Below are 22,230 nucleotides of genomic sequence, written 5' to 3'. Positions count from 1 at the left end.
CATCAGACTGACGTTGTCTTCCAATGTCATGGAGACGCTGCATTTTGTTTGGAAATGAAAATCGGATGTCCAACCTAAAATCAACGTCTAAAGATGTTACAGCTTGAGGTTGTGTGGACGTTACCACAATGACAGCTATCGGATGTTGGATTTTGGTCAGTATTTGACATCAACGTGATGTTGGTTTAAGATATTGGCTTGATGCTTTTATAACATAACCTAAAATCAACCAAATATCAACGTCACTTGATGTCATTATTGTACATCAAAATGTCTTTAGACGCTGACTGGACATTGAATTATGGTCGCCAATGCATCAGCTTTTTACAGCGTAATACTTACTACTCTCGAGTACTTTAGAAAGGACTGCTTTTTACTCATACTTTAAGTAATAAATACAACAGATAATTTTGCTCTACTTGCACTACATTTATAGGCAAGTCATGGTACTTTTACTTAAGTATGATATTTCTGTACTCTTTCCACCACTGATCATATGCAGCAGACAACAGCTTTGTAAAACCAGAATTGTACAATATTATAGCACAACTAATGCAAGAAAATCAGTGTTAGATTCAGATAAAGAGGATTTGATTTCTTTGGTTTGCATTTAAAGTTCCTGTTTGTAGCCATGTTTAAAGAAAGACTTATCTGTAAAACTGAAGAAGCTAAAGATATAATTGCAAATGATCAGAACCTTCTTTATAAGCATTTTAGCTACAGCTAGCAACTGTTTCATAGCAATATGACGTCAATCCTCCAGCCTACCGTTATATACAGACTGTCATTAAAGCAGCATCCACAGAGACATGTCCATTATTCTTCTTAAATACAGTTTTCTCTATACATATTTATTTTACCTTTACAAGGCTAAACATTGTAGGAACACAAAGATAAATTTCTTTCACTATTTACAAAGGCTATAAATGAAACTTACAAAAACTTATAAATGACTGATGATTCTGGAAGAAGTCTGTGTTACTTCTCAGGGCAGTTTGTGATGTTAATTTGGAGCTGAGATAAGTTTCTGATGTTCCGTCTGTCTCTCTCTGTGTGTGTGTGTGTGTGTGTGTGTTGATAATGTGTGTGTCGTGGTTCTACTCAACAGTAAACACTAAACGTCATGCTGGATGCCCTGCTGCTGGTTGCAGTTGTTGGATGCCATGACAGTGTTAGCATGTAGCATGTTCACACAAAATCAGTACAGTTCGCAGTTAAAACAATTTTCTACCTTTTTTGTAACTCTATAAAACCTAATGTCAACAAAATCTTCAATCTACAAGAATATTAATCATTATTCCAACCTGGTAGCATTCACATCGGTCCAGTGGTTTCTTCGGCTAGAGTGGGTTATTTTGGTGAATGAATCTGTGGTTGAAATGAATTGTGAGAGTCGATTCATTGACCTGTTCATAAATGCAACCGTTGCTTTGTTACTGAATAAATGTCTTATTCACTTAAAACAGGGCTTTACTGCCACCTACTGGCGGGCTCAGTTAATGCATGGAAAACATAATTTTGACTATAGTTGTATATTTTTCTTTATACTTTATTCTAAACATTATTCATGTAAAAAAAGAAGAATTCATAAAGGTAAAGAATTCACAGAAAATGTTTATTTAAATTGCAAATAGTGTGCTTAAATGAAGAGACTGCAGTCTGAGCGGAAAAGAGAATGGAGAAGGATGTTAGGAGTATGCCACTCTAAACAGTTAGGAACCACTGATATACAGTCTAGATAATAGGTCATACCCATGATATCGAAAATGAGCTCAGATTCAATGCAAAAGTAGTGTAACATTACAATAGAGACGGAAATATTGCAATACTGTAAACAATTACTTTCAAATGACAGAAACTAATTAAATATTAAGTGCTACATTTTAAAAGAAATTTGCAAATGAAAGCAAAACCCAGGATAGTAATAAATAAATGGCTGTAAGTAACTGTCAGCTCTTATCTATGGTTTTCTAATGTTGTCACTAATGTTAATTGAGAAGAAGTTTTAGATAAAATTTTTTTTACAAGTCCAGTTACATACAAACATTACTAAATTAGTTCATTTAAATTAAAAACATAATGAGTCACTAAATACCACACAGATATCCTTTAAAACTATTATTAAAATGAGAAATTACATCGTGAAAGACTTATTTTATCTTTGCCATAATCACAGTAAATAATATTTGACTGGACATTTTTCAAGACACTTCTAAACAGCTTAAAATGACATTTAAAGGCTTAACTAGGTTAGTTAGGGTAACTAGGCAGGTTATGGTAATTAGGCAAGTTATTGTATAATGATGGTTTGTTCTGTGGACCATTGGAAAAAAAATAGCTTAAATGGGCTAATAATATGACGTTAAAATGTAATAAAAACTGCTTTTATTCTAGCCAAAACAAATAAGACTTAATAATAAGTAATATTTATACTATACTCAATAAATAATAAAACTGCAGAAGAAAAATATCAGACATACTGTGAAAATTTCACTGCTCTCTTAAATGTAATTTTTGAAATATTTAATAGAGAAAAAATTAAAAGGTTTCCCAGAGGTGGCTTGCAGCAGGAAGAGCATCTGCTGTGTAAAACATATGCTGGAAAAGTTGGTGGTTCAATCTGCTGTGTCGACTAAGATTAATAATGGGACTAAACTGAAAAGAAAAAGGGGGAATAATAATTCTGACCTAAGTGTGTGTGTGTGTGTATAACGTGGATGTGTGGGCACTTTAAGGCAAATTAGCCAGTCAGTCTAGCGCGGCCCTGCATTAGTTGTTTGAGTTATTGTGTTTTAAAAAGTCCCCGCGTGTTTTGAAAATGTTCTTTCGCGTTCCAAATGGAACCACGTAACTCTGACATCATCAGTGGCTAATTAACGCTGACTGAATCAAGCAGAAACCCTCATTGCTTCTTTCGACGACTAGTAGTTCAGTATTTACTGCGATTCCACACAACGGTGATAAAATGGCCTTTTCAAAGTTAATTTCCCGTTTAAAGAAAGCGTTCGGTATCAAGTGTGCACACGAACCACCCCGTGAGCCGCTTAAATCCACCGGCAACATGACAGAAAACCACCGTCATCCGATAACCGATGACCCGCCCCTCTTCCAAGCCTGTTTCCCCAGAAGAGCTACTGTTGATGGTAAATTAGGTTTATGAATTTTAATTACTAAAACAATGCTAAAACACACCGAACATGTCAGAGTAGCTGTTTAAAGATAAGAAATAAAATTGACTAGAAACATTTAAGAATTTTAGGTAGTTTCTTAAAAGGGACAGTTCACATAAACGTGAATATTCTGTCATAATTCACTCCTAAAACCTGTTTCAGGTGCTTTCTTGTGTTGAACACAAATACTGAATTCAGCCATTGACTTCCAGTATTTTGAGTTCCTACAGTGAAGTTTAATGGCTGCTGATTTCAGGAATATTCTTCAGAATAGGTCTATTTTTGTGTTTAAAAGAAGAAATTCATAATTAATTGTATTTATGCCTTTAGATATATAGTTTAAACATACTTTTTTATTGCTAATTATCACTTCAATACAGAAAAACTGCAAGATTATAATAAAATACATTGAGTGATGTCTTTGCAAATTAACTTCAAATATCTAGTCAAAAGAGTTACAGAATCATATTAATGATATTCCTTCCCCTCTTTAGATCCGCTCCCTGCACTGGAGATCCACGACCTACAGGACGAGCCGATCAGTAGCTCGAAATTCTTTCACACTGCTGTGAACAATCTGGAGATGGAGGTTCTCCAACCTTCAATTCCTGATGCTCCAGCAGAAGAAGACTTGAACTTCACTGTGAAATCTGAAGTGAACAGCTTTGAATCTCCAGTGAGCCAGCAGTTCTCAACAGATGGCATCTTTGAAGCGTTCAGCGGAGACTCTGTGCAGGTTGACATTGACTCTGCACTGGATGAAGACTCGGAGTCTTCACTGAACCAGAAGGTCTCACAAGATGACTCCGCTGATGATTCTGCACTGAGTCTTACAGCAGATGATGAGACCTGTTTGGACAATAGTAAGTTTATTGCTAGAATTCATAACATTTGTTGAGGCTTATCAAACATTTTAAAATTATACAGTTGAAGTCAAAATTATTCGCCCTCCTGTGATTTTTTTTCCATTTTCAAATATTTCCCAAAAGATGTTTAACAGAGTAAAGAAGTTTTCACTTCCTTCATTTCCTATAATATTTTTTCTTATGGAGAAAGTCTTATTTGTTGTAAACTCTGTGTTTTATTTGGTTTATAATTGAATAAGATTTTGTGTCCAGTCAGCTAAATGTTCTTCTTTTTTAACAGATGACATCAGCTCCCGCTACAATCTGGGAAAGCAGCTCGGTGAAGGAGGTTTCGGCTCCGTTTTTGAGGGGATCCGCATACAGGATGGTCTGCAGGTATTCATTTCTGTAGACTCAAATTCTTTGATGAAGTTCACTATTTAAAGAACATCATCAGAAACATGCTTTCATTGTTTTGACTTTTCTGAGAATTCAAATTGATGAAACCTCTGTTCAGGATTTGAATGAAATGATCTGGATGCACATGTTAATTGTTCGCTTATTTCTTTAAACAGGTGGCTGTTAAATTTGCCCAGATGACACCACGTATGCGAGATCTCTGCTCTGTAAGTACACTACACTTTCTGTTTTTCTCTTCTCAGTCACTGTGTTCAACTCAAAATGTCTTATATTTAATATTAGACAACAGGCTGTGGTTAAAAATCCTTGTTTGAAAACCAACATCATTATTTTGTTTTCAGTCTCATGACCAGCCACCTCTAGAGATCACCTTGGCAAGTATGGCCAGCAGTGGCTCCAGGTGTGCCAATATAATTCAGCTCCTTGACTGGCAGGTCTTCAAAGACCATTATGTCATGGTCATGGAGCGGCCTACGCCAAGTATGGACCTGGAGGCATTCCTGCAACTCAACGGAGGCGTCCTCACCGAGCAAACGGCACAAACTATCATGGGCCAAGCTGTTCATGCTGCCAATGTTTGCTGCTACCGGGAAGTATTCCACAGAGACATTAAGCTGCAAAACCTGCTTGTAAACCCAAACACACTGGAGGTCAAGCTGATTGACTTCGGCTGCGGAGATTACATGATGGAATCAGCATACTCCACCTTTTCTGGTAGGTGTTTTAAATAGGGTTGTCAAAAGTATCGACTTTGGGACTGACATTTTAAAAATGTCCAATTGAACGCTGTTAAACAACACTGATTGGCCATTGGTGTTCACATGCTCAGCAAATATGACTGTGATGAGTGTCAGTATCGATACTTTTGACAACACTAGTTATGAATGTACATAAGCATTATTAATATACGGTTTAAAAGCTCAGTAATTAGCACACCTGAAACCCATCTGGTATATTTATCAACATGATGCTGACACAGAGATTTAACTAAATGTCTCTCCTCCAGGCACAGAAGCGTACATGCCGCCAGAGTTTTACAAAAGAGGATGTTACCATGCCAAACCAGCAACTGTCTATTCTCTTGGGGTTCTTCTCTTCACATTGCTGCATGGAGATTTTCCAACGACGTATGACCTGTACTACCTGGAGCATGACTGGTCCAAATTTACCCTCTCTCAAGGTGAGATGTTCATCAAAGAACAAGTTAAAAAACAGTTTACTAATAATAATAATAATAATAATAATAATAATCTCACCTCTCCTTTTGTTTTTCACAGAATGCTGTGATCTGATGTGGGCTTGTCTGCAGCAGATTCCAGAGCACAGAATTCTTCTAGGACAGATGCCTTACCACGACTGGTTCATGCTGGAGTAGCCAGTTGACACCTTTGCTGTTAATATATAGTGTCTTGTTATTGTATTATTCACTTCTTTATTGTTACAGTTGTTTTTGTGTATGTCTCTAATAAAAATATATATTTTTGAACTCACTTGTGATGTGGCTTATATTGTGATCTAGTCCCAGTGACAAAAATCTGGCATGAGGTTTGAACAGCATCCAGTCATTTATAACACACACTGCAGTTGCCACTGGCGTCATTAAGGCGCACTTTTAGAACTACACTTTTAAAGAATACAGTCCAGCGCTGACCCAAAGCCTAAACATATCAGTCACTGCGACATCAGCAAATCATCCATATAAAATTCCAATATTTTACTGTGAATTCAGAACTGTTTTTAGAAATGTTTTAAAATACAAACATCGTAACATGAGAATGTGACATTCAGATGAGTCTGTGAAAAAGGCCGAAAAATGCTGTACTATTTATGTCAGGCCAGTAGTTGGCAATTTCTTTTTATAAAATACACTATGTGCCTGCAAACATATGATGTTTATAGTTTTGTTGTATTGTTAAGTAATCTGTAATCTACACTTACATGCCATGTAATCTACAATGAAAACATTTTAATTTAAATCTGTAGCATTTTCAAAAACTTGGTCTTTCAAACCAATTTTCAAAGGTTTGTTTTCAGGCCTCTCAAAATGTTTAACAAAACAAAACAATAAAGTTTCTGATTTAGTTAAGACATACATCATGCATTGGTTTTACTGTTAATGTTAAGTAAACACAAACAGTTCAAGTATTTATAAGCAATCATGTTACATTTGAATTACAGTAATTACAACATGAACAAAGTAAACAAGTGTGCTAGTATTGGCTCTGAACTCAACCTGTTGTTCCTGTAGAAACATCCCATCATGTTCATACTGAATGTGAGTGATTTGCCAGTCCCCCATCTGCAATTCAAAGTCAGGGTTTTAGTCATGATGATGAAAAAGCATCCAACAGACCATAAAAAGCTAAAAATGCTTCTTGGGTTGCAGTTACAGATCAGATGAGCCATCAGTGAACTGTTCATTAAAAACCATGAGGAGTTCTGGACTCTTGGGTTATGAATGATGTAAAGCACAAAGACTAACCTGAATGTGTTTCCCATGATACCAGCACATACTCTCTTGGGAGCAAATGCTGAACTCCATCCTGAGAGATGATATACTGGACCTGAGAAAAGGGAGTGGAAGAGGCAGTAAATTTAATTTTGCCATTTAACACAAGGAAATATGAGGCTTAAGGCGCTTACTGGTGTTATTTTCAAGAGTCAAAACTATAAGTGTGATTTAGCTTTAGTTTTTTATCATATATTAAAATATGTCCTGTATACTTCATCCCTAATCAAACATACACTGCAAAACTTTCTTCTTGGTCTCTAAGTAATTAAAAGATTGGGAAAAAACAAAACAAAGTAAAGTGGTTGGGAGTAAGATTCATTAAAACTATATATTGTTTTGGATGTTACTTTTGTGTATTTATTTTCCTCACCCTTCTCTCTCAGCTTCTCACTCCACTCTTAGTTTTCTTATAGGTTCAGTTAACCGTCCATCATTATTATGATGGTGCCAGATCAACCAATCCCCGGATGAGTCGCGGAGATTTAAAGCTGCTAAAGATCAGTGTTTGGTGTGCGCTCTGCCTCGGCATACCTTTGGGTGCCACGCTGTTGCATTTTCTGTCATGCTTAGGCTATTAGATGATTTATTATTTTTATTATTATTTGTTATTTACTGTGGTAATTCGAGTTTACTTGTTAAACTTTGCTGGGTTTGAGTAAAGGCTTTGATGGTTGTTGTGTGATTCTAAACTGAACCTTATGACCTTCTTGTAAGGTTTGTTTTAGTTTAGATTGATTTTTTTAGGATTAGTTTGAGTTTCGCCGCCTGTGTAGTTTTGAGTTTGTAGTTTAATTAGTTTACATCGGGTGTCGTGACTGAAGATATAGATTTTATTTTCATTATTTATTTTTGTCGCCTAGTTTAGACATTAGATTTAAGGATTGTTTTGTTTTGTTAATCTCTTTGATTTGGCGTATCATCGTTGTTTTAGTTTAAAGACAATATTGTAAATGTTTATTTCTTTTTCTACTATTATTGTTACATCTTTTGCTTAAACCATTGAGTAAAATGCTTAAATTCTGAATCGATTCCTGCCTCATCCTTGATCTGTCGCACACATTACATGTGTCTCACCTTAATGTTACAGCATTCCTTTTAAACATCATAAACTCACAACAAGAAAAAATATAGTCTTGTTTTCACAAAAAGATGTCAACATTAAGGCAGCTTTTCATTAAAACAAAATATGAAAGTGCAAAAGCAAAATAAGCTTGTTTTTATATTATTTTGCGTGTTTTTAGGAGAAAATCACTTAATCCTAACTTTTTTGTAGACTGTCAAACTTTTTACAATGATTATGAGAAGACACAAACTAAAATATAATTCAGTGTAACAATAGATAATAGACCTAAGAATCTTGTCAGACATAATTAAAACAAGAATCAGTTGATAACATGTTCCTAAACTCTATTTTAATATCATAGTTTAGCACCAAAATACAAATAAATTATTAACTGAAATCTTTATACTTTCCACTATCCTTCAAACCACAAAATTTTGCTACTTTGTCTGCAAAAGTATTTAAACAAAAAGGTTTAAAACCTTAATCACTTATTATTTTATATATTTTAGAAAATGTAGTTCAAATTAAAAATCTGTTAAAAACCAAACTTTAGAGTGTGTGTTTACTGCTTGTCTGAAAAAAGCTTTATTAATTGAGTCATACCTCAGTGACCTGGTTGTCTCCGGTCATTAAGTGCTGTACGGTCTGTCCATCTACTGTTGTGATCTGCTGAATATATGCCGCCTCCTCCTAGAAAAAGAAGCGTTTTGTCAAAAACATGCCTTTAAAACCTGAATTTATATTACATTTATACATTTACCACTTTATAAAATCTAAACCACCTTGCATTAGATACAATCTCAAATGTAAAGCTCTTCTTTGTGATTTTTCATAACCACCCAACATTAATTACAGGCTGTGAATGAGAAAGTGTGTAGCTGTGCAGTACCTGGTCAGAAAGACTTTGATCCAGAGCCACAATGATGTGTTCCTGACCCAACGCTTGCTGTAACCTCTCTGGGCTGATGACCGTTTGACCCGCCTGCAAATCTATAAATCACAAAAGAAGAAATATAATGAAACAAAGTAACAAGATGTGTCTAATAAACAGACCAGGGCTGTGTGACTACAGTAATAGAGTGGAGGAACTATGATGTCACCTTGTAGGCCAATCGGCTGCTAGCATAAAACTGGTTCCTTCAATAAAATCCCCATAAGATTTTCCTATAGACTTCTCGAAGATTGCAAATAATTAGCTCTGTGTTCAAACACAGTTCATTACACTTACACGTTTTGTCCAACAGGATAATCCTCACACAACATTTATACAGACCTACAGTACATGCCTTTTGGATAGTTTCCCAATGAGCAATACATTTGTTTTGCTTTACAGTTGGTGTATACGTTTTCAAACATGTACTGTACTGTTTTAGAAATGTGCCTATATATTCTAATCATAACACATGTTTAAATAAGTGTATTGCCTGTGTGCACATAGCCCGTTAACCTTAGTGAAAACCTAGCTATGACTGTCAATTACAAATCCCATATTCTTTTTCATAGACGACAGAAATAAGGTCTATCAAAAAGTCTATTAAACCATTGCAAATGCCGTCATGGATAGAGAACATCAATAATCTTTTTTGTTATGAAGTACTGAGAAAAGCAGCCCATACAGTCACATATGATATACGTTCTAAGGTGAGTATAAATGAGTTTAAGGAGGAGTGTAAATATTGCATTTATAATTAAAAATTTGTTCACATGAAGAAAAAAAGACAAAAAAATCATTAGATAGTGATTATTTATATATAATTTACAAATTTATTCACAACTTTTGCATTACTGAAAGCAGGGAAGAGACAGTGTCCTATAGTAAGCAGAATCTTTATTAAATAGCTTTATTTAAATAAATGATACTCTAACCCTGATAAAACAAATGAATCTGTCATAATGGTCTCTACTAGTCATTATCTACACACAATATGAAGGCCCAATAAGAAAAAATACAACAACCTATATAAAATATGATTTATGAAAACACTTCCACTAAATAACAGACAAATCCAAATGTCCAACACAAGCTGTAAATTTAAAGCGGGTTGCATTCCAGACCAGTTCAGCTGGAAGACGTATAATGTCTCTGATAAAAACAAATAAAATCAAAAGTGGGATGTATCTGATGTGTTTTGTGTCGTAAAATAAAGTGTGAAAGTATCTTGAGTTTGTGGTAGCAACAAACCTTATTTAAGTGATTTAACCAAAACCACATTTTACAAAACCCATTGACTTTGGGACAAGGGAACCGGAATTCGCTTCAGGATTTTTGCATAAAAATTGACGTCATAGTTCCTCCACTCAATTATATTCATTCCAGCACTTACTCTGCAGTGTGGCTAAAGCTTCTTCATCGCTGTTGATGATGATGGTCTGCTGTGAGGGGACGGAGCGAGCTTTACGGGGAGACGGCTCCTGAGTGTGAAGCCTCTCCATGTGGATGGCCGTTACGGTTGAACCTAAAAATAATTTATGAGAGTTTCAATATGAGGGGCAATGTGTTTCTTTGTTTAATTTGGGGAAACATTTATGATTGTGTCTGTATTAATAATGTAAACAGTACAAATTCTAAGATTTGCTAATTTATTTGAATGATTCTTTCTCAGTTGCTCACCTTTAGGCGCACACCTGGTAGGAGTAAGGCTTCTCGTTGGTGTGTGTCATCATGTGGTGTCGCAGGTCTTTCATGTTTTTAGAGGCAAAACTGCAGCTGGTGCATTTATGAGGCCTCAAATATGCATGCAAGGCCATGTGAGTCTAGGATAAAATATATATATACACATTTATATTTATTATACACAGGCAGAGACTTTAATACAAAGCTACTTCCCCTACACTTACGTTTTGTCAGTCTGTGCGCTTTTTTAAACACAATGTTATATTAAAGTGCCTTCATTTTGTTTTGCAAGTCAAATGATTTACACCCATTTGCAACAGATTCTGAATCTTTTCTCAGAGTGTCTGAAACAAATAATTTAAGGATCCTGTCTCTTTAATAGCTACATTCAGAGAGGGTATTATTTTCTGAAATCTGAAAAATCTTTTCCTCATAGGGATAGATATGCAAATAATAAGTTACATAATAAGTTACATATAAATATAAATATGGGGCGAGGCGATGGATCCCGATGCCAGCTCAGCACCGTGAAGTTTGTCGGCCATCTGCGATAGAAGATGGCATCGTCTATCGGCACAACCCTAGCGTCTGCCGTCAAAGAGTGTTTCACTCTTCGAAAGTCTCAGTTATTATAAATGAGTTCTTCCTGTGTTGCGTCGTGAAGTGGCACAAAAGGGCTTTTCACCTGGGTAAAGACAAACAGACATGATCAGAAAACATTCCACCAATTTAACTAAGGCATAATTGTTGACAGGCATTGAATTGTTAGAAAAGTACTGCAACTTCAATAGATCAGAGTCATTTATCCCACTTGTACTACAGTTACCACACCTAAAGCCTATAGTTTTACTGTGATGAGATTTCTGCCATTTGTGGTCTATGAAACAATTGAAATCATTCAGCATAGTGCCTGCCTGGAACTTCTTTAGCTGTTTGATTCCATAAAAATAAATTGCAGACCTCAAAATGTTCATTAGCCAATCAGAATCAAATATTGAACAGCCCTGTTTCATTATTGGTAATGAAAAATTGTGAACTCGATTGAGCAAATCATACATTCTCATGCATATCTTGTCAGGGAGGCATGGTGTGATCTATAGTAAATCTCTGCCAAAAGCCAGAGGGTGCTCTCACAGAAACCCCAAATGCCCATAAAGAAACCCAGGAAATACCACTAGCACTTGTTGAATAAACAGAATATTGTACTATTTTGAATTCTCTAAAGCTACAGAAATTTAACGTGCAAAACATGAAATAGGTTAGGACCTTAATTAGGTTGTTTACATACCTTTAAATCAGTGTTTCTCAACCACGTTCCTGGAGGACCACCAACACTGCATGTTTTGGATGTCTAATTTGTCACATCTATTACAGGTCTTTCAGTCTCTGCTAAAGAGCTGATGATCTGACTCAGGTGTGTTTGATTAGGAAGATTTGGAAAATGTGCAGAGCTGGTGGTCCTCCAGGAACGTGGTTAAGAAACACTGCCCTAAATGGTCTGTAATGCCGTAATTTCAAGTGCAGCCTTTATTACACAAAGTTTGAGAAGTGATGCAGCTGTCATTATCACAGAATGATTATTTGTTTGTCATTATCAATAGATTAAATCTAATCAGAGTTTTGCATAGCTTATCAGTGTAAATAACTCAGTGTAGTGTGTAGTAAAAGCTACTGCATCTGAACGCATGTGCTGGATGTTTATTAGAACCAGCTTTACTGAGAAAATGCACAAATTATTGTCTGCTTTTAATCGCCCAGCCCTATTGGAAGTATAAACAGTCCTAATAATTAAAAACATCACAAGAACTTGCAGAACTCACACTTAAACCTGACAAAGGATCACAGATAGAAATAGATACTATGACTGTTCATCAAACAAGTAAACATTTTTATAGGGAAACAAACATATATACTTGTCCAGACATCTCAATTACAGGCTGTTGCCACAGTTTTGTATGTGTGTGAAAAGATGCATTTTGAAAGTGTACCGCTTCTTTTCCCAAACTGCAAAGCAACACATTTACACTAGTGTTAACATAGTAAATGAAAAGCAGTGTTTCCTGCCTGTGTTAGAGCTGCTCTACAGAGAATCACTTCCTTCAACAATTACTATTATATTGAAGTGGACTGAATCCTCATTAAACCAACCATAACAAAACAGGCATTCGGTGGAATTGAACATGTCTTATGAACTCAGCTTTTTTCCCTCCAGAGTTTATTTGCAGCATTCAAAAGCTTTACCTTGTCACACATGTGAGGTTTCTCTGTGCTGTGTGTCTTCATGTGTTGTGTCAGGCGTTTCTGCATGGGGTATACTCGACTGCAGATGGGACATGGAAACTCAGACACCTTGGAAACCTGTTAAGGGTTGAAACAAGACTGTTCTCACATAAAAAACTCTGACCTCATCAGACTGGTCAGAGTTAGTAATATATCATGTCAATAAAAGAAATTTTAAAATATTATTTCTGCATCTTAAATCTTACCACATCTATCTTTCGGCTCCTAAAAAGAAAAAACAAGAACAAGAACACTGTAATCAGGTGTGAATTGTATGAATGTGTTTTGTAATAACATGCAGACCTCTATATATATATATATATATATATATATATATATATATATATATATATATATATATATATATATATATATATGCATACAGTTAAAGTCAGAATTATTAGCCCCCCTGAATTATTAACCCCCCTGTAATTTTTTTTCTCCCAATTTCTGTTTAACAGAGAGCAGATTTTTTTCAGCTCATTTCTAAACATAATAGTTTTAACTCATTTTTAATAACTGATTTAATTCATCTTTGCCATGATGACAGAACATAATATTTGACTAGACATTTTTCAAGACACTTCTAAACAGCTTAAAGGGACATTTAAAGGCTTAACTAGGTTAATTACGTTAACTAGGCAGGTTAGGGTAATGAGGCAAGTTATTGTATAATGATGGTTTGTTCTGTAGATTATCTTGAAAAAATATAGCTTGAAGGTGCTAATCATTTTGACCTTAAAATGTTCTTTAAAAAATTCAAACTGTTTTTATTCTAGCTGAAATAAAACAAATAAGACTTTCTCCAGAAGAAAAACTATTATCACGCACACATATATATATGTGTGTGTGTGTGTGTGTGTGTGTATAACGTGGAGGTGTGGTCACTTTAAGGCGAATTAGCCAGTCAGTCAAGCGCGGCCCTGCATTAATTGTTTAAGTTATTGTGTTTTAAAAAGTCCCCGCGTGTTTTGAAAATGTTCTTTCGCGTTCCAAATGGAACCACGTAACTCTGACATCATTAGTGGCTAATTAACGCTGACTGAATCCAGCAGAAATCCTCATTGCTTCTTTGGATGACAAGTAGTTCAGTACTTACTGCGATTCCACACAACGGTGATAAAATGGCTTTTTCAAAGTTAATTTCCCGTTTAAAGAAAGCGTTCGGTATCAAGTGTGCACACAAACCACCCCGTGAGCCACTCGCATCCACCGGCAACACGGCAGAAAACCACCGTCATCCGATAACTGATGACCCGCCCGTCGTTGCAAGAAAACAGACAGGGAGACAGAAAAAGTCTTCCCTCTTCCAAGCCTGTTTCCCCAGAAGAGCTACTGTTGATGGTAAATTAGGTTTATGAATTTTAATTACTAAAAAACATACTGTTAAACACACCGAACATGTCAGAGTAGCTGTTTAAAGATAAGAAATAAAATTAACTGGAAACATTTGAGGATTTTAGGTAGTTTCTTAAAGAGACAGTTCACATAAACATGAATATTCTGTCATAATTTATTTCTCAAACCTGTTTGAGATGCTTTCTTGTGTTGAACAAAAATACTGAATTCAGCCATTGACTTACAGTATTTTGAGTTCCTACAGTGAAGTTTAATGGCTGCTGATTTCAGCAATATTCTTCAGAATAGGCATTTTTTTGTGTTTTACAGAAGAAATTCATAATTAATTGTATTTATGCCTTTGGATATATAGTTTAAACATACTTTTTATTGCTAATTATCACTTCAATACAGAAAAAACATGAAGATCAAAAATAAATATTAAATACATTGAGTGATGTTTTTGCAAATGAACTTTTCAAATATCTAATCAAAAGTTACAGAATCATATTAATGATATTCCTTCCCCTCTTTAGATCCGCTCCCTGTGCTGGAGATCCACGACCTTCAGGACGAGCCGATCAGTAGCTCGAAATTCTTCCATACAGCTGTGAACAATCTGGAGCTGGAGGTTCTCCAACCTTCTATTCCTGATGCTCCAGCAGAAGAAGACTTGGACTCCACTGTGAAATCTGAAGTGAACAGCTTTGAATCTCCAGTGAGTCAGCAGTTCTCAACAGACGGCATCTTTGAAGCGTTCAGCGGAGACTCTGTGCAGGTTGACATTGACTCTGCACTGGATGAAGACTCGGAGTCTTCACTGAATCAGAAGGTCTCACAAGATGACTCCGCTGATGATTCTGCACTGAGTCTTACAGCAGATGATGAGACCTGTTTGGACAATAGTAAGTTTATTGCTAGAATTCATAACATTTGTTTAGGCTCATCAAACATTTTAAAATTATACAGTTGAAGTCAAAATTATTCGCCCTCCTGTGATTTTTTTTCCATTTTCAAATATTTCCCAAATTATTTTTAACAGAGTAAAGAAGTTTTCACTTCCTTCATTTCCTAAAATCTTTTTTCTTATGGAGAAAGTCTTATTTGTTGTAAACTCTGTGTTTTATTTGGTTTATAATTTAATAAGATTTTGTGTCCAGTCAGCTAAATGTTCTTCTTTTTTAACAGATGACATCAGCTCCCGCTACAATCTGGGAAAGCAGCTCGGTGAAGGAGGTTTCGGCTCTGTTTTTGAGGGGATCCGCATACAGGATGGTCTGCAGGTATTCATTTCTGTAGACTCAAATTCTTTGATGAAGTTCACTATTTAAAGAACATCATCAGAAACATGCTTTCATTGTTTTGACATTTCTAAGAATTCAAATTGATGAAACCTCTGTTCAGGATTTGAATGAAATGATTTGGATGCACATGTTAATTGTTCGCTTATTTCTTTAAACAGGTGGCTGTTAAATTTGCCCAAATGACACCACGTATGCAAGATCTCTGCTCTGTAAGTACACTACACTTTCTGTTTTTCTCTTCTCAGTCACTGTGTTCAACTCAAAATGTCTTATATTTAATATTAGACAACAGGCTGTGGTTAAAAATCCTTGTTTGAAAACCAACATCATTATTTTGTTTTCAGTCTCATGACCAGCCACCTCTAGAGATCACCTTGGCAAGTATGGCCAGCAGTGGCTCCAGGTGTGCCAATATAATTCAGCTCCTAGACTGGCAGGTCTTCAAAGACCATTATGTCATGGTCATGGAGCGGCCTACGCCAAGTATGGACCTGGAGGCATTCCTGCAACTCAACGGAGGCGTCCTCACCGAGCAAACGGCACAAACTATCATGGGCCAAGCTGTTCATGCTGCCAATGTTTGCTGCTACCGGGAAGTATTCCACAGAGACATTAAGCTGCAAAACCTGCTTGTAAACCCAAACACACTGGAGGTCAAACTGATTGACTTCGGCTGCGGAGATTATATGATGGAATCAGCATACTCCACCTTTTCTGGTAGGTGTTTTGAATAGGGTTGTCAAAAGTATCGACTTCGGGACTGACATTTAAAAAATGTCCATTTGAGCGCAGTTAAACACCACTGATTGGTCATTGGTGTTCACATGCTCAGCAAATATGACAGTATCGATACTTTTGACAACACTAGTCATGAATGTACATAAGCATTATTAATATACGGTTTAAAAGCTCAGTAATTAGCACACCTGAAACCCATCTGTTATATATATCAACATGATGCTGACACATAGATTCAACTAAATGTCTCTCCTCCAGGCACAGAAGCGTACATGCCGCCAGAGTTTTACAAAAGAGGATGTTACCATGCCAAACCAGCGACTGTCTATTCTCTTGGGGTTCTTCTCTTCACATTGCTGCATGGAGATTTCCCAACGACGTATGACCTGTACTACCTGGAGCATGACTGGTCCAAATTTACCCTCTCTCAAGGTGAGATGTTCATCAAAGAACAAGTTGAAAATCAGTTTATTATCAATAATAATAATAATAATAATAATAATCTCACCTCTCCTTTTGTTTTTCACAGAATGCTGTGATCTGATGTGGGCTTGTCTGCAGCAGATTCCAGAGCACAGAATTCTTCTAGGACAGATGCCTTACCACGACTGGTTCATGCTGGAGTAGCCAGTTGACACCTTTGCTGTTAATATATAGTGTCTTGTTATTGTATTATTCACTTCTTTATTGTTACAGTTGTTTTTGTGTATGTCTCTAATAAAAATATATATTTTTGAACTCACTTGTGATGTGGCTTATATTGTGATCTAGTCCCAGTGACAAAAATCTGGCATGAGGTTTGAACAGCATCCAGTCATTTATAACACACACTGCAGTTGCCACTGGCATCATTAAGGCGCACTTTTAGAACTACACTTTTAAAGAATACAGTCCAGCGCTGACCCAAAGCCTAAACATATCAGTCACTGCGACATCAGCAAATCATCCATATAAAATTCCAATATTTTACTGTGAATTCAGAACTGTTTTTAGAAATGTTTTAAAATACAAACATCGTAACATGAGAATGTGACATTCAGATGAGTCTGTGAAAAGGCCGAAAAATGCTGTACTATTTATGTCAGGCCAGTAGTTGGCAATTTCTTTTTATAAAATACACTATGTGCCTGCAAACATATGATGTTTATAGTTTTGTTGTATTGTTAAGTAATCTGTAATCTACACTTACATGCCATGTAATCTACAAAGAAAACATTTTAATTTAAATCTGTAGCATTTTCAAAAACTTGGTCTTTAAAACCAATTTTCAAAGGTTTGTTTTCAGGCCTCTCAAAATGTTTAACAAAACAAAACAATAAAAGTTTCTGATTTAGTTAAGACATACATCATGCATTGGTTTTACTGTTAATGTTAAGTAAACACAAACAGTTCAAGTATTTATAAGCAATCATGTTACATTTGAATTACAGTAATTACAACATGAACAAAGTAAACAAGTGTGCTAGTATTGGCTCTGAACTCAACCTGTTGTTCCTGTAGAAACATCCCATCATGTTCATACTGAATGTGAGTGATTTGCCAGTCCCCCATCTGCAATTCAAAGTCAGGGTTTTAGTCATGATGATGAAAAAGCATCCAACAGACCATAAAAAGCTAAAAATGCTTCTTGGGTTGCAGTTACAGATCAGATGAGCCATCAGTGAACTGTTCATTAAAAACCATGAGGAGTTCTGGACTCTTGGGTTATGAATGATGTAAAGCACAAAGACTAACCTGAATGTGTTTCCCATGATACCAGCACATACTCTCTTGGGAGCAAATGCTGAACTCCATCCTGAGAGATGATATACTGGACCTGAGAAAAGGGAGTGGAAGAGGCAGTAAATTTAATTTTGCCATTTAACACAAGGAAATATGAGGCTTAAGGCGCTTACTGGTGTTATTTTCAAGAGTCAAAACTATAAGTGTGATTTAGCTTTAGTTTTTTATCATATATTAAAATATGTCCTGTATACTTCATCCCTAATCAAACATACACTGCAAAACTTTCTTCTTGGTCTCTAAGTAATTAAAAGATTGGGATGGAAATCTGGTTGGGAGTAAGATTCATTAAAACTATATATTGTTTTGGATGTTACTTTTGTGTATTTATTTTCCTCACCCTTCTCTCTCAGCTTCTCACTCCACTCTTAGTTTTCTTATAGGTTCAGTTAACCGTCCATCATTATTATGATGGTGCCAGATCAACCAATCCCCGGATGAGTCGCGGAGATTTAAAGCTGCTAAAGATCAGTGTTTGGTGTGCGCTCTGCCTCGGCATACCTTTGGGTGCCACGCTGTTGCATTTTTTGTCATGCTTAGGCTATTAGATGATTTATTATTTTTATTATTATTTGTTATTTACTGTGGTAATTCGAGTTTACTTGTTAAACTTTGCTGGGTTTGAGTAAAGGCTTTGATGGTTGTTGTGTGATTCTAAACTGAACTTTATGACCTTTTTGTTAGGTTTGTTTTAGTTTAGATTGATTTTTTTAGGATTAGTTTGAGTTTCGCCCCCTGTGTAGTTTTGAGTTTGTAGTTTAATTAGTTTACATCGGGTGTCGTGACTGAAGATATCGATATTATTTATTTTTGTCGCCTAGTTTAGACATTAGATTTAAGGATTGTTTTGTTTTGTTAATCTCTTTGATTTGGCGTATCATCGTTGTTTTAGTTTAAAGACAATATTGTAAATGTTTATTTCTTTTTCTACTATTATTGTTACATCTTTTGCTTAAACCATTGAGTAAAATGCTTAAATTCTGAATCAATTCCTGCCTCATCCTTGATCTGTCGCACACATTACATGTGTCTCACCTTAATGTTACAGCATTCCTTTTAAACATCATAAACTCACAACAAGAAAAAAATATAGTCTTGTTTTCACAAAAAGATGTCAACATTAAGGCAGCTTTTCATTAAAACAAAATATGAAAGTGCAAAAGCAAAATAAGCTTGTTTTTATATTATTTTGCGTGTTTTTAGGAGAAAATCACTTAATCCTAACTTTTTTGTAGACTGTCAAACTTTTTACAATGATTATGAGAAGACACAAACTAAAATATAATTCAGTGTAACAATAGATAATAGACCTAAGAATCTTATCAGACATAATTAAAACAAGAATCAGTTGATAACATGTTCCTAAACTCTATTTTAATATCATAGTTTAGCACCAAAATACAAATAAATTATTAACTGAAATCTTTATACTTTCCACTATCCTTCAAACCACAAAATTTTGCTACTTTGTCTGCAAAAGTATTTAAACAAAAAGGTTTAAAACCTTAATCACTTATTATTTTATATATTTTAGAAAATGTAGTTCAAATTAAAAATCTGTTAAAAACCAAACTTTAGAGTGTGTGTTTACTGCTTGTCTGAAAAAAGCTTTATTAATTGAGTCATACCTCAGTGACCTGGTTGTCTCCGGTCATTAAGTGCTGTACGGTCTGTCCATCTACTGTTGTGATCTGCTGAATATATGCCGCCTCCTCCTAGAAAAAGAAGCGTTTTGTCAAAAACATGCCTTTAAAACCTGAATTTATATTACATTTATACATTTACCACTTTATAAAATCTAAACCACCTTGCATTAGATACAATCTCAAATGTAAAGCTCTTCTTTGTGATTTTTCATAACCAACCAACATTAATTACAGGCTGTGAATGAGAAAGTGTGTAGCTGTGCAGTACCTGGTCAGAAAGACTTTGATCCAGAGCCACAATGATGTGTTCCTGACCCAACGCTTGCTGTAACCTCTCTGGGCTGATGACCGTTTGACCCGCCTGCAAATCTATAAATCACAAAAGAAGAAATATAATGAAACAAAGTAACAAGATGTGTCTAATAAACAGACCAGGGCTGTGTGACTACAGTATAGAGTGGAGGAACTATGATGTTCTCTTGTAGGCCAATCGGCTGCTAGCATAAAACTGGTTCCTTCAATAAAATCCCCATAAGATTTTCCTATAGACTTCTCGAAGATTGCAAATAATTAGCTCTGTGTTCAAACACAGTTCATTACACTTACACGTTTTGTCCAACAGGATAATCCTCACACAACATTTATACAGACCTACAGTACATGCCTTTTGGATAGTTTCCCAATGAGAAATACATTTGTTTTGCTTTACAGTTGGTGTATACGTTTTCAAACATGTACTGTACTGTTTTAGAAATGTGCCTATATATTCTAATCATAACAAATGTTTAAATAAGTGTATTGCCTGTGTGCACATAGCCCGTTAACCTTAGTGAAAACCTAGCTATGACTGTCAATTACAAATCCCATATTCTTTTTCATAGACGACAGAAATAAGGTCTATCAAAAAGTCTATTAAACCATTGCAAATGCCGTCATGGATAGAGAACATCAATAATCTTTTTTGTTATGAAGTACTGAGAAAAGCAGCCCATACAGTCACATATGATATACGTTCTAAGGTGAGTATAAATGAGTTTAAGGAGGAGTGTAAATATTGCATTTATAATTAAAAATTTGTTCACATGAAGAAAAAAAGACAAAAAAATCATTAGATATTGAATATTTATATATAATTTACAAATTTATTCACAACTTTTGCATTACTGAAAGCAGGGAAGAGACAGTGTCCTATGGTAAGCAGAATCTTTATTAAATAGCTTTATTTAAATAAATGATACCCTAACCCTGATAAAACAAATGAATCTGTCATAATGGTCTCTACTAGTCATTATCTACACACAATATGAAGGCCCAATAAGAAAAAAAAAACAACCTATATAAAATATGATTTATGAAAACACTTCCACTAAATAACAGACAAATCCAAATGTCCAACACAAGCTGTAAATTTAAAGTGGGTTGCATTCCAGACCAGTTCAGCTGGAAGACGTATAATGTCTCTGATAAAAACAAATAAAATCAAAAGTGGGATGTATCTGATGTGTTTTGTGTCGTAAAATAAAGTGTGAAAGTATCTTGAGTTTGTGGTAGCCACAAGCCTTATTTAAGTGATTTAACCAAAACCACATTTTACAAAACCCATTGACTTTGGGACAAGGGAACCGGAATTCGCTTCAGGATTTTTGCATAAAAATTGACGTCATAGTTCCTCCACTCAATTATATTCATTCCAGCACTTACTCTGCAGTGTGGCTAAAGCTTCTTCATCGCTGTTGATGATGATGGTCTGCTGTGAGGGGATGGAGCGAGCTTTACGGGGAGACGGCTCCTGAGTGTGAAGCCTCTCCATGTGGAACTTCAGATGTCCGTTACGGTTGAACCTAAAAATAATTTATGAGAGTTTCAATATGAGGGGCAATGTGTTTCTTTGTTTAATTTGGGGAAACATTTATGATTGTGTCTGTATTAATAATGTAAACAGTACAAATTCTAAGATTTGCTAATTTATTTGAATGATTCTTTCTCAGTTGCTCACCTTTAGGCGCACACCTGGCAGGAGTAAGGCTTCTCGTTGGTGTGTGTCATCATGTGGTGTCGCAGGTCTTTCATGTTTTTAGAGGCAAAACTGCAGCTGGTGCATTTATGAGGCCTCAAATATGCATGCAAGGCCATGTGAGTCTAGGATAAAAATATACATATACACATTTATATTTATTATACACAGGCAGAGACTTTAATACAAAGCTACTTCCCCTACACTTACGTTTTGTCAGTCTGTGCGCTTTTTTAAACACAAAGTTATATTAAAGTTCCTTCATTTTGTTTTGCAAGTCAAATGATTTACACCCATTTGCAACAGATTCTGAATCTTTTCTCAGAGTTTCTGAAACAAATAATTTAAGGATCCTGTCTCTTTAATAGCTACATTCAGAGAGGGTATTATTTTCTGAAATCTGAAAAATCTTTTCCTCATAGGGATAGATATGCAAATAATAAGTTACATAATAAGTTACATATCAATATAAATGCGGGGCGAGGCGATGGATCCCAATGCCAG

General features: G+C 35.5%; 4 protein-coding genes and 1 long non-coding RNA gene across 5 annotated transcripts in view; 2 read left to right on the top strand and 3 right to left on the bottom strand.

Moving 5' to 3' along the window:
- Positions 1-1,147: 1,147 nt before the first annotated feature.
- On the top strand, positions 1,148-6,675 carry LOC795735 (serine/threonine-protein kinase pim-1-like). Its single transcript, XM_001333600.10, has 7 exons — positions 1,148-3,143; positions 3,665-4,033; positions 4,317-4,411; positions 4,591-4,641; positions 4,777-5,149; positions 5,442-5,615; positions 5,713-6,675. The coding sequence occupies exons 1-7, from the start codon at positions 2,966-2,968 to the stop codon at positions 5,808-5,810; spliced, it is 1,338 nt and encodes a 445-aa protein (XP_001333636.6). The 5' UTR covers positions 1,148-2,965; the 3' UTR covers positions 5,811-6,675.
- The window catches only part of LOC108190948 (zinc finger protein 335-like), a 27,372-nt gene continuing 11,810 nt past the window's right edge, over positions 6,669-22,230 (bottom strand). Inside the window, exons 2-6 of the mRNA XM_021478437.3 lie at positions 10,335-10,466; positions 8,900-9,000; positions 8,614-8,700; positions 6,918-6,999; positions 6,669-6,734 (exon numbers count right to left, since the gene is read on the bottom strand). Of these exons, the coding sequence (XP_021334112.1) occupies positions 6,700-6,734; positions 6,918-6,999; positions 8,614-8,700; positions 8,900-9,000; positions 10,335-10,443 (414 nt within the window). The 5' untranslated portion in view covers positions 10,444-10,466 and the 3' untranslated portion in view covers positions 6,669-6,699. The remainder of the gene's footprint in view (positions 6,735-6,917; positions 7,000-8,613; positions 8,701-8,899; positions 9,001-10,334; positions 10,467-22,230) is intronic.
- On the top strand, positions 13,425-17,026 carry LOC797120 (serine/threonine-protein kinase pim-1-like). Its single transcript, XM_017357582.4, has 7 exons — positions 13,425-14,248; positions 14,779-15,147; positions 15,431-15,525; positions 15,705-15,755; positions 15,891-16,263; positions 16,543-16,716; positions 16,814-17,026. The coding sequence occupies exons 1-7, from the start codon at positions 13,981-13,983 to the stop codon at positions 16,909-16,911; spliced, it is 1,428 nt and encodes a 475-aa protein (XP_017213071.3). The 5' UTR covers positions 13,425-13,980; the 3' UTR covers positions 16,912-17,026.
- Positions 14,496-17,116, bottom strand: LOC141375000 (uncharacterized). Its single transcript, XR_012384357.1, has 3 exons — positions 17,028-17,116; positions 16,793-16,927; positions 14,496-15,133 (listed from the first exon to the last, which is right to left on the bottom strand). It is a non-coding gene; the product is annotated as an uncharacterized lncRNA (long non-coding RNA).
- The window catches only part of znf335 (zinc finger protein 335), a 61,773-nt gene continuing 60,956 nt past the window's right edge, over positions 21,414-22,230 (bottom strand). The window contains exons 21-22 of the mRNA XM_073910358.1: positions 21,709-21,851; positions 21,414-21,553 (exon numbers count right to left, since the gene is read on the bottom strand). Coding sequence (XP_073766459.1) covers positions 21,711-21,851 — 141 coding nt within the window. The 3' untranslated portion in view covers positions 21,414-21,553; positions 21,709-21,710. The remainder of the gene's footprint in view (positions 21,554-21,708; positions 21,852-22,230) is intronic.

Source organism: Danio rerio, chromosome 8 (assembly GCF_049306965.1).
Source record: "Danio rerio strain Tuebingen ecotype United States chromosome 8, GRCz12tu, whole genome shotgun sequence".
NCBI lineage: Eukaryota > Metazoa > Chordata > Actinopteri > Cypriniformes > Danionidae > Danio > Danio rerio.
The sequence above is the reverse complement of the archived record's forward strand: the minus strand, read 5'-3'. Positions and strand labels throughout refer to the sequence as shown.